This window comes from Macaca thibetana, chromosome 9 (assembly GCF_024542745.1).
Source record: "Macaca thibetana thibetana isolate TM-01 chromosome 9, ASM2454274v1, whole genome shotgun sequence".
In the NCBI taxonomy this organism is placed as follows: domain Eukaryota; kingdom Metazoa; phylum Chordata; class Mammalia; order Primates; family Cercopithecidae; genus Macaca; species Macaca thibetana.
This window is the reverse complement of record NC_065586.1, coordinates 122,554,354-122,566,734: the sequence shown is the minus strand read 5'-3', so window position 1 is coordinate 122,566,734 and position 12,381 is coordinate 122,554,354. Positions and strand designations below refer to the sequence as shown.

Genomic DNA, 12,381 nt, shown 5'->3' with positions numbered 1-12,381 from the left:
TTCTTCTTTGTTGCTCATCTCTGGGTATCTTTTGAATGTACAACTTCCTATGTATCTTTTTTTAAAAAAACCACATATAATGTGATGGAGATTGTCATGCAAAACAAGCCAACCGTCTTCTCATGCCTGACTCTAAGGATACAGAGCCCCTCAGGCAGCTACGATCACACACTGGCCCTCCTGCAGCCATGTGGACTTGCCATGCCAAATGTCCAGCTAGTGGGAAACATGCAGTTATTTGAGTCAGCAAACATTAGTCCTGCCCTGAAGAAAATAAAAATGCTACTGTGCTTGCTGTCACCTCTTGGAATGAGCAAAGACCCTGCTTCCAACATACACAGGCCCTTCCTCTCCAAAATGTGTTGTCTTGAGAAGACCAGCAGCCTCACAACTTGTCTGTGTTTCTCAAAGTATGCGACCCAGATCACCTACATCAGAATCACTGGGATATCAGTTGAAATGCAAATGCCTGGGTGCCACCCACAACCTACAGAATCAGTCTCGGGGCCTGGGGAACCTGTACTTGTAACATCCCAGGCCATTCTCTGCATGTTGGGATTTGGGAGCTGCTGTGGCAATTGTTGGGCATCTAGTTATGTCCTCAGGCCCCCAAAGCAAAGATTATCTGCAAGCAGTGGGAGTTTAGTGGATACATACATCATTCCAGATCCTGTGCAGTTCTATGCAAGGATTCATTGTAAGCATGTACCGTAATGAATGTCTAAACGGAGGCCAGGACCCTGTTAGCCTTCACTAAGTGCTGGGGTGTAGTCCATTTTCCATGTTGTATTTTGTAGTGCTTCATACATAACCATAATAGAAACAAATGAGTACAGACCTGGTTAGATGCTTTGTTAAAAATCATAGCACACTCTTTTGGAATTTACATGAGCAATTTACCATTAGGACAATCTGCTGATTAGGAAAAATGAAACACCTTGGTCATTTAAAAATATTGGACAAAAACTCATGCAACCGATCATTGAAATACAGCAAAGCTACCTGTGCCTTGGTCCAGTGTCCCCATCCCCCAATTCTGATAGGTGAAATCAACTGATTGCCATAGTGTTGGTCTGGGCAAACGTGGGCATTTGATTTTTTTTTTTTTTTTTTAATGTGTGTGTGTGTGTGAGACAGAGTTTCTCTTGTTGCCCAGGCTGGAGTGCAATGACGCAATCTCAGCTCACCGCAACTTCCGCCTCCCGGGTTCAAGCGATTTTCCTGCCTCAGCCTCCTGAATAGCTGGGATTACAGGCATGTGCCACCACGCCCGGCTAAATTTGTATTTTAGTAGAGTTGGGGTTCTTCCATGTTGGTCAGGCTGGTCTCAAACTCCCAGCCTTAGGTGATCTGCCCGCCTCGGCCTCCCACAGTGCTGGGATTACAGGCGTGAGCCACCATGCCTGTCTGGGCATTTGATTTCTATTGTTTTGCTCTCTGGATCTTGACTTCCATGATGCCAAGCAGCAGGAAGCAACTGAATTAGAGTCTAAATCGGCAAATGTGGAGGACTGCAAAGGACCAAGGTAGGGAGAGGCCTCCTGGTAACCACCATTGCTGTTTCTTTTCAGGAGTGCTGACTTACCTCCCACATGAACCTGCGGCCCCAAATTCCAGACCACCTCCAGAATTCTGTCTTTCCTCTCCATTGAGGATGCGAGCCTGTATTTGGGGGCTCCTGGGCTTGGTGGAGGTGGTTATCAGAATTAGATGATTCCCGTTGAGACATCATTAGATAAATTAAGAATAGATGCCCAGCAGAGAAAACCAATTCATGACTCAGGCCAATGTTTCCAGAACATGTAACTTGTCATAAACATCTAGTTTTCCTGCCTTTCCTGACATCTCTGAGCATCAGGTGTACAGTAAAAAGCCTTGGACAAGACATCTGAGTGTTATGAACCAAGTGCTCCAGCATCCTGGTGGCCCTTGAAAGAGAGTTTACTGTCTGTGTTTCAACAGACTGCTTGAATAATTGGAATCTTTTTCTATTTGCAGGAGACCCTGGCATCACAAAACACAAAAATGATTTCATCCTTAGTCATCTCCCAGATGATTGATGAGAATAAGCTGAGAGAAAACAGGGCCTCCTTGCCCCTGCCTTGTACGATTGGTCAGGCTCGTGCGCATCACACCAAGCAATCTCTGGCTAATCGCAGCGGAGTCAACATTCACAGGGCATTTGCGTTACTTCCGGGCAGATTAGGAATCCCAGCACCGTCAGATGAGCGAGGACCTGAGACAGAGCTGCCACCCAAAGAGGAGAGCCACTGTGGGGGTCCCCGCAGAGGGTTTGCATCCATCACCATCACGGCCAGACGCGTGGGCCCCCCAGCCAGCGCCCTGCTGTGGGGGACTGTTGGGGACTCTCTGTGCCCCAAGTGCAGGGCTGAGGACACACTGTTCCAGGCGCCCCCAGCTCTGGCCAATGGCGCCCATCCAGGTCGGCATCAGAGATCTTTTGCCTGCACAGAGTTCTCCGGAAACAGCTCCGTGGTGCGGCTGAAGGTTCCCGAGGCCCACACAGGGTTGTGTGAGAGACGCAAGTACTGGGTCACCCATGTGGATGACAAAGGGACCAGTTTTTCTCCAGACACCCCACTGTCAGGAAAGAGCCCGCTGGTGTTCAGTTCCTGTGTCCACCTCAGGGTGTCTCAGCAGTGTCCAAATTCAATCTATTATGTAGACAAGTCTCTCTCCGTCCCCATTGAGCCACCTCAAATTGCCGGCCCCAAAATGCACAGATCCGTCCTGTCGCTCAACCTCAGTTGTAGTTCCCACAGATTGACAGCAGATGGAGTAGATGGCCTAGTGAACAGGGAGCCAATAAGCGGAGCCCTGAAGCAGGAGCTCGTGGAGGGAGACCAGGACCTCGTAGGCCAGCGCTGGAACCCAGGTTTACAAGAAAGTCACTTGAAGGAAACCCCATCGTTGGGGCGGGTGCATTTGGGGACCGGCGCATGTCCTTGGAGTGGTTCTTTTCCATTGGAAAACACAGAATTGGCAAATGTGGGAGCTAACCAGGTCACTGTAAGAAAAGGGGAAAAGGATCATGCAACTCATTGTCATGCCAGCGGTCATGCCAACCAACTGTCCATTCACATTCCTGGCTGGAGTTACAGGGCAGGTGAGTGGTGCGTGCATCTGCAGGAGGGTGACCTGTGTAAATGTCCTAGCAAGGTGCTGTTGAGTGAGTTTCTTATACAAAACTTACTCTAAGAGCCATTTCTCAGTAGACTTGCAGTGATCTGCTCTGCACATAGTTGACAACTGATAGCTCAGCATCGATGTCTGATTGGATAGATTTTTTTAGTTGACACTTTTGTAGATTGTAAGAGGCCTTCTGTCTAATTCTTGTTCCCAATAGTTCCAGACCATATGTAATGAGAAGGAAATGATAGCCTCCAAAGGAAGTTAATTTACAACATGCCCAAACTGCTTTCCAAAAGAGGGTGAGAAGAATGAAATGCCATTCGCCCCCAGATGTTTCATCTCTCTCGCCAAACATCTGCGTATTTGGAAGTGTCCAGATTTCTGTACTTTTTGCTTTTCAAGTTAGCCTCATTGATATAAAAGCTAGACTGCAAAGCTTCATAATGGAGTGTGTATGTGTGAATGTGTGCATGTGAATGTGTATGTGTGTGCGTGTATAGTAATTATAGGACATTTTCTAAATTAGGCAAGTCAGGGATTCTCTGTGCCAAATAGTAGCAGCAGCAGCAATTTTCTGTCCCCCTGGTTGTGTCTTCTGGGGCATCTCGGCCAGGATTTGTTGCTGTTTCTGCCATTTCCAGGGTCGGGCAGAATTCCCAAGGTGGGCTGCCCTGAGGACTCTTTACCTTTCTTGGGAAATCAAAAGAGGAAAGCAGGCATTTTTTGGAGGAAAGAGGCCAGATTTCTTTCTTTCTGTGTGTAAACTTCTGATTTTCAACTTTTTACTTTCTACAAGAGGCTCTGGTTTATGAATTACTGAATTTCTATTTGGAAAAAGGTATTTAAAGATATTAGTATACAATTGAAAATGCAGAATGTGCATAATAATTTTACAGTACAACTTTGGTTCATTAAAGCTTTGTTAATAAAAATGACTAAAACATTTAAAGTTATAATGTGTATAGAAATGTTAAATGATGTAATTAATGTTAACAAGTATATATATATTTAATGCACAGAGATTTTTAAGGCAATTTTGATATGGCTTTCAGATTGATTAAACCATTGAAACGCATGTCTTATAGACTTATTACAAGAAGGACAACATAAGCAGCTACCAGTGTTCCAAAGATAAATCCCACTTTAGTATTTAAAGAGATTGCTCAAGCTAAGCACTTCATCTTCCTTATTGATGATGATTCCAGAAATATACCACTGCATTGTTGTGTGTTACCCCAGTTAAAGCACATTCTCATTTTTTAAACCACGTTTCATGGTGTGAAATAATAATTTGGATTTATAGTACTTTTCACCAGAGGCTCTCCACAAATAATAAGAGCCAGATCTCAAACACTCATCTCAGAGGAGGGCAACAAGAGTGTGGAAACTTCCCCCAACTTACTTTTTGGCTTTGGTGGTGCAGAGAAGATTTTTTATTGTGATTTTGTGAAATGACTACTCCTGTAAGGGATTATCTTAGGCAAGTAGTGTAAATTCATTCTACATCCTATGGGCCAACATTCCCCAGAAAAAGCACATATCCCAGAGATTCGCGAGTGGCTTTAAGCCATGAGGCTTCATTCTACCATTTGAGGAAAGAGATAGTCACAGAGACTAGGGGAGACTTGAATACCTTTTTAATAATTTCAGTAGCTTTGGGGGTACAAGTGGTTTTTGGTTACATGGATGAATTATACAGTGGTGAATTCTGAGATTTTAGTGCACCCGTCACCCAAGTAGTGTATATTGCACCTGATGTGTTTTTTTTAAATCCCTAGGCCCACCTCTCGCCCTCTCTTTTCTGAGTTTCTAAACCCATCATATCACTCTGTATGCCTTTGCATACTCATAGCTTAGCTGCCGCTTATGAGAACATACAGTTTTTGGCTTTCCATTCCTATGTTACTTCACTGAGAATAATAGCCTCCAGCTTTAACCAAGTTGCTGCATAAGACATGATTTCATTCCTTCTAATGGCTGAGTAGTAGTCCATGGTGTATATATACCACATTTGGAACACCTTTTTGTAGAGTTGCTGATCTGTTATTTCTAGCTCAGTGTATGTGGAGGAGTGACACTCTCTGAACTCCTCATCTGGGTAACTAGAGCAGCGGTTAGATTGGATGTTTTTCGAGATCCTATCAAGCTTCAAAAAATTTCAGCTCTATTTGCCTAAAGTGGACTCTGCAAAGAAAAGAGGCTCCATGTGATTCTGAGCCCTTCAGCCGCAAAGTCCAAAGCCACCGAGCCCTGGGGTGCACAGTGGGGCACTTGCCTCGGATGCCTACAAATGCACACCCTCACCTACACGTGTACCCCTGGCTGTGTGCTCCCTCACTCAGAAACTAATTTCCAGTGGACTCTATTTCTTCTCAGGTGACAAGAAAGCACATCTGTCCATGCTGTAGAATTCTGGCCTGAAATTTACCAGCACAGCTTATTGACTTTAATGACCACAGGCTATCCTCACACAATGTGCACGATGTTTGGAGGGTGAGCTTGCTGATCTTCAGTTTCAACAATACCTTTTAGCCATAATGCAAGAGATTTCAGACTGCAGCAGTGCTCATTAAAACTCAGAGGAACTGTTTATATTTTCCTGTCTGGAACTGGAATCCTATCTGAGACATTCTTGACAGCCTCCTGTGGTTACACATGCTATTAGCAGTCTTCATACTTCATAGTTATTGAATCTGATTCTTTTTATCTGAAGGATTCCAAAATACCTCATGAGCAGGATCTTCTGTTGGCTGGCTTACTGACATTCAGCTGCTTGGTGGGTGCAGCCTGGGAGATTCTACAAACAGAGGCAAAGCAATTTTAGTTCTAGTCATTATGTCATTGGACAGAAAGCTCTACAAATTGTATTCATGATTGAGCCTCCAGGATATGCACCCAAAAGATCAGATTAGGAAAAATGAGACACAAGCACGTCATGCAATTCAAATAGCTGTGTCTACTGAGACATAGCATTCCAATAGACGTGTGGGCACCTGCTCTCGTCTCGGGCTGAAGGTTAAGGAATTGGTTCTCTCTTTGCTCATCTCCTCGGTCCCTGTATATTTTGTCTTTACATCTCTACTGTTGGTAAGCATTTGGATAGCACCATGTAGGTGGGCATTGGACAAATCTTCACATCTATCATAAAAAAATTTAATCCCCATTCTTGTCATCATCACCATCATCATCTTCATCATCATCATCTTATTCATAACCACAACATATGTTGTAGAAGTCCTAGGCGCCAGGCCCTGGGCTGCATCCATTATTTTGAGTCATTCAAACCATCTGTAAAGAGTATCATTATCCTTATTTTTCAGACAACACAAATGAGGCTTGAAGAATAAATGATTTGCCCAAGTCCACGTGACCAGTTGGTGCTAGAGCTGTGTACTAGTCTCCTGCTGTTCCCTTCTCAGTGACAGCCCCAGGCAGGGCAATTAAGACGGTGGTGACTCAGTGGCAGGCCCCACCTCCACTGCCACTATCAAAGGTGGTATCTGAAGGCTGCTGCTTGTGAACGTCTGGAGTAATACTAGTATTTGGTTGCCAGTTACCGCGGTAGACTATTAGGAGAGTGAACTGCAAGTTAATTTATGAAAAAATGTAATAAGCCATATTATTTGATACAGTTAAAATGTATTGGCTCAGAAATCCTCCTCAGCCTGAAATCCAGTTCTTTGTGGTGGTCTGTGAAATATACCATGTTAACCCAAATGGTTCCCAACTCACCGGATGTGCATGCCTGACTCACTATTGACTTAGACACATTTCTTCCTGCCAATTTTATTGTGCATCTGTGGCTTAAATCTGAAGCTTTTCTCCATTTCTGAGATATCCGAGTAGAGGGAGCAAAATCTTCCAATGATGGTAGATGCTACTGAAGGAAAGATTAGTGAATACACTGTCCACACCTCTTTGCGTTCACGTTCTATGGTGGACCCATGTTGCAACTCCTTCAGTCAGTGCACAGGCTTTGGTGGCGTTGGTCTGAGATGTCCTCAGTGGAGTTTAGCATCACTAGTGAATAAAGATGTGGATGACTAGAAGGCAGAAATCCCTGCCAGGTCTCCAAATGAGCTCTGTGCCTACTCGCACTTAGATGGTACGGTACTGCCACATTGATAGCGGGAGAGGTTTATCTCACTTACACCACTCGAGGGAAGATAACAAACCATGCACACATAAACCAAGCCTACTTGGAGGAGAGAAGCCTGCATTAGACTCCCACTCTCATCCCATGAAGACTTTTTACTAGAGGAACCAGAAGATATTTTACAAATGTGATTTTTTTTTTCTTTAATGATCTATAATTGGGATCAGCAACCTTTTCTTTTTCCCTTTTTTTGTGAAGGGCCAGATTGGGAGAATGTGTGTTTGGCTTCACGGGCCGTATGGTTTCTGTAGCAACTACTCAACTAACAACTCAGTCTTCAGATACCACCTTTGATAGTGGCAGTGGAGATGAGGCCTGCCATTGAGTCACCACCACCTTAACTGCTACTCTGCCTGGGGCTGTCACTGAGAAGGGCACAGCAGGAGACAACTTGCTGTTGTAGTGCAAAATCAGCCATCGACAATGCATAAATACGTAAGTGTGGCTGTTGCCAATAAAACTTTATTTACACTAACAAGAAGTGGGCCAGATTTGACCTGCAGTCTATAATTTACTGACTTCTGGTCTAGTATTCAACTAAATCCATCCCCTAAGGTAAACTTTACTCTGTTTCCCAGTATTGCATATTAGATTCTCTAGAAATCAGACTCTGAGGTGGAGATGAATGGTCAGGGTATTTACTGGGGAGTGTTCTGGGATACAACATCCAGGAAGCGAAGCAGGACTGGGCAGAGGGAGAAGGTGTTCTGTGGTGCAGTCATAAGCAAGGCCTCTGCCAGCCACTTAGGGAACTCTGAATCTAGGATAGGCCTTCAAGGTTATTCTGAGTTTCTGTAAGGGGACTGGGCCCTTATATTTCCCAGGAAGGTATGTGACCTTGGGTGAGGGAGCTCTCTTCAGTCAGCCAATTCCTATAGGGTGGATCGCCGAGGGCACTCTTCCTATAGGACTTCCAGCAGCTGGGGGAAGAAGCTCTTCTTTCCTGAAGGGAGATCTGAGCAGTATAATGCAGTGTCCATCACAGCTGGCCATTCTGCCATTCAGTCTGTGTTTTCCACTCTGTCATTCCATAATGCTCTAAAATAAGTCAAGGATCTTGCTAGGCTAGACCCGGGGCAGGGGATTGGTGGTGAGCGCTATAGGCCTTAGCACCTGTATGAGGAGGCTAGTGCATAATTCTACTCTCTCGCTCTTGATGTTTGTTCATTCAGCAAATATATATTGGATAATTGTCCAGGAGTGGGAGTAGTGACTTGGACAGGGTAGCAGTAGTGAAGGTATTGAAAAGTGGTCAGATTCTGGGGCTATGTGTTCAAGGTAAATCAATAAGGTTTGCCAATGGATTAGATGATGTGGCAGTCCCACGCTGAATCCAAGTGACTGCAGGTGTGCCTAACGCCCTCCTGGTTTTCTGGGGCTGCCTCTACCCTGCAGAGCTTCCCCACTTTTCTGCTGCTGGCTGGCGGACATTCACATCACAACTACACAGTTCTTCCTAATGAAGTGGGTACAGGGTTGAGAAGCAGGTAAACAATCTTACAATAGTCTTTTCTTACCTTTAGGGAAACCAGAAGAATTGAGCAGAATGAGTTTTTTTGTTTTGTTTCATTGTTAACAGCAAGATAAGCCAGAGAGTCTTAGAATCAGCTGATGAATAGACAAGAACTCAGCCCCCGGTATTTAGCAGCAGCTCTACGGCAGGCATGAGCAAACCACCGGGACTCCAAGTTCAGCCTGGTGCCTGTTTTTGTAAATAGTTGTATTGAGACAGAGCCATGCCAATTTATTTATGCATTGTTCTGTGACTGCTTTCACACTGCAACAACAAAGTTGAATAGTTGGGACAGAGACCTTATGGCCCACAAAGCCTAACATTTTTACTGTCTGGGCCTTTTCTGAAGAAGTGTGTGACCCCCCTGCTCCAGGGCAGGCCCTCTGGGTGACTTTGGGCAGGTCCCTTGCCTGCAAGGTCTCTGTTTTTTTCATCTGTGGAATAAGAGAGGTGGACAAGATCATCTTGTGTTTTCTTCTTTCCTTGCTTGTTAATTTATACATTTTTTGGGCCTGTGGTTTTCTGCCACAGGAGCTGTCAGACAAGCCTGCTTCTCAGGTCGATTCTTAGAACATGGTGAAGGAGCAACGCTCAGAGTCAAAGGGAAGAGTTGTTGGCCTCCTTGTACTGTTTACTCTTCACCTTTTCTAACCAATACCATCCCGTCTCACTCTGACTCTCTTCCTGTCCCGTAAGAGCAGGTGCCCACTGCAGTTCGACCTTGGCCTCCAGCTTGCCTGCCACCTTTCCCATCAGCAGCAAGAACAGGTGCTCCTGTGCCACTCATTGTGACTCAGTGGGCATGGCCCTGGCACCTCCTGCCAGCACCCAGACAACCTCCTCTTGCTCACCTGACATTGATCGTGTCCGCTGTGGTACCAGACGCTGGGCTCTTCTCTGGTTCTGCGATGCTGACACATAACTCGACCTGGTCTCCTTGCTAGGCAGGTAGCAGTCTTTTAATGTGATGCATTTGCTGTTTCGTAGAGGTCGTTGTTATACTTGCACACTGCACAGTCCTGGAGGGCAGGATTCAACTCTGAGTCTCTGGCATTGACCTCATCTTACCCAGTAGAGAGCCTGGGAGCAAAGCCTCATAGAGAACCATGGAGCAATGGCCTGCAGAGTGGGTGCCCTGGACTTGTGGGCTGGGTGGAGGATGGGTTTTGTTGATGACCCAAAAAGCCCAATCTTATGTCAGGGCCCCTTAAGTGCTTGATGTGTTTACTTCCTCAAACTACCTTTCCCCATCCCCATATTCAAAACCTCTCTGGCAAGGAAAGGGTGAGGAGCGATGAACGATTCACCGCCAAGAGGTAGGTTATGAAAAAGAAAGTGAAAACGAGAATCCCCACTTGGTTTGAAGTTGAAGTGGAGGGTGGCAGGGGAAATGTCTCAAAATATTGTTTCCCTTTAGGAACTCGGTAAGAATAATCAAGTATTGTCAAGGAACAACTTTATGATCCTTCATGTGGTCACATTTAATGTTAAAGAGGTGAAAATATGTAAGCAGTGTTGCAAAAATATTTTGAAGGTTTCTGAGAATGTTTTATTTATCTCTTGGTAAGTCTTGATGAGATTGTGTCATTTTCCTCATCATCGTAAACACCGTTTCCAGATCATTCCCAAGAGTCCATATGGTATCTAAAGGTTGGTCATGTCAGCCATCCCAGCTAGCTTCGTGGAGAGAATGGCTTTGTTTTTTCTTTTTTTCTGAGTAATTCTTCCATTTATATGAATAGGAGGTGTCCCTACAGTGTTTAGGAGAGAGTCATTATTAATGGGCCATTTACTCAGGTTTGCCAGGAATAGATTAAGAGAAATGGATTCAAAGCCTGAAGCAGGCTGACCAGGTAATGGGCTGATCTTTTAAATTAGGACACTGCAGAGCAGCCATTTACACATGAGTAACAGTGAGTAATAGGGTAACCTGGCAGAAGCACCACGGGCTTGGGAATGAGGCTCATCTGGGGCTCCATTTATACTCCGCCAGTTGCTTGCTTGTCCTTTACAAGGTAATTTACGTAAAGAGTGCTGAGCACTTGGGCTCGTGGTGGGGACTCAAACCATTTTGTAATTATCATTAGTCCTCAGTATCATCCAAGCTGTTCACAGGAAGTCAATTTAGAAGGGATCTTGGAAAAAGGTAGGGGTAGTAGCATGATGAGTTCTGAAAGAAAAAGTATTCTAGATACAGATGACCCTGCAAAATAGAACAAAAAAAGTGAGAAATCGATGATGTGTTTAATTCCTTTGACTTGGTGAGTTTTTGCTCTTTTCTTATAATCTTAAAGCAAAGCTTTAAGATTTTCTGTAAAATGTGATTTTCTTTTCATCAATAATGGCTAACTTTGGCGAACAAGAAATAAATAAAGATGGTAGAGCCAGCCCATTAATTCTTCTTAAACTATGTTGTCAAAGTAGTTTGTTGTTAAATGCAGAAATATTTTTCATATTGCTATCAGATGTTCTTTTATTTCCCCTGCTAGGTCATAGCCCCATGAGGGCATTACTGCAAATAAAGTACTGCAGTCTATATTTGGAGCATTCTATTGACCTTAGGTGGTACAGGGGTTTTATCAGAGAGTATGAAAAAGATACTCTTAACCAGAGAGGTGCATCAGACATGGGTGGGTACTTTTCAAAACACACTCACTCCTGGCTTCAAGTGATCCACTCGTCTCGGCCTCCCAAAGTGCTGGGATTACAGGTGTGAGCCACTGCGCCCAACCAAAACACACTCATCCAATGCTGCAATGAACATGTCTCAGTCAGTACCTCCCTGGTTAAGAGCTCTGTTTGGGGGATAAATTAGGATTAAATTGGGACACTGCAGAGCAACCGTCTCTACATGAGTGACAGTGAGTGTCAGGGTAACCAAGCAGAAGCACCACGGGCTTGGGCATGAGGCCCATCTGAGAACATCTGATAGCATTATGAAAAATATCCCTGTATTTTACAACAAACTACTTTGACAACATAGTTTAAGCAGGTCCATTCTATAGTGTGTCTTGATTCTCAGCTATTCATGGGTAATGGGGAGATTCTTCAAGGTTAAGGTCCCTGTGAGAGCCTGAGGGGCAGGTGCACAGGGCAGGTGTCCTCTTTGCAGGGAACACAACCTTTGTCACTTAGGATTAGAAGCTGTTCCTCAAATGCCTACTCTTGCCTAATCTAATTCTTGAAATAAATGCCCTTGTAGGAACAGTGAAAGTCACAGACAGATGAGGAGTATATAAACCGGTCCATTAGATGGCTGTTGTCTATAGAATCAGAAGTTAAAGACAGAAGCTACAGAAATTCAGTTTTCCTTAATCATTTCCTCAGTTGAGTGAAACATTTGCATGCAAGGACCACATCATGGCAGTCAGTCCCTGGCAGAACTGCACTGGTTTTCTTTGGTGTGCTTTGTGCTTTGGTGTGGTGCCAGAGCCTGCACTGAGCCTGTGTCTCATTCATGTTATTAAACAATGCTATTTATGTGTGCCCCACAGGAAAAAAAAAAACTCAATTCTTTCTTTTTTCCAGAGTTGTGCATCCTCTGAACAACTCTAGGTTT

General features: G+C 44.5%; 1 protein-coding gene across 6 annotated transcripts in view; it reads left to right on the top strand.

The window, feature by feature from the left end:
- Nucleotides 1-12,381, top strand: part of C9H10orf90 (chromosome 9 C10orf90 homolog) — a 238,070-nt gene that overhangs the window by 163,536 nt on the left and 62,153 nt on the right. For 5 of the 6 annotated variants that reach the window (XM_050803718.1, XM_050803715.1, XM_050803719.1 and 2 more), the window contains one exon: nt 1,999-3,127. In XM_050803718.1, coding sequence (XP_050659675.1) covers nt 1,999-3,127 — 1,129 coding nt within the window. Of the gene's footprint in view, nt 1-1,998; nt 3,128-3,794; nt 4,016-12,381 lie in introns of those variants that run through there. The other variant, XM_050803720.1, reaches the window with a different exon arrangement.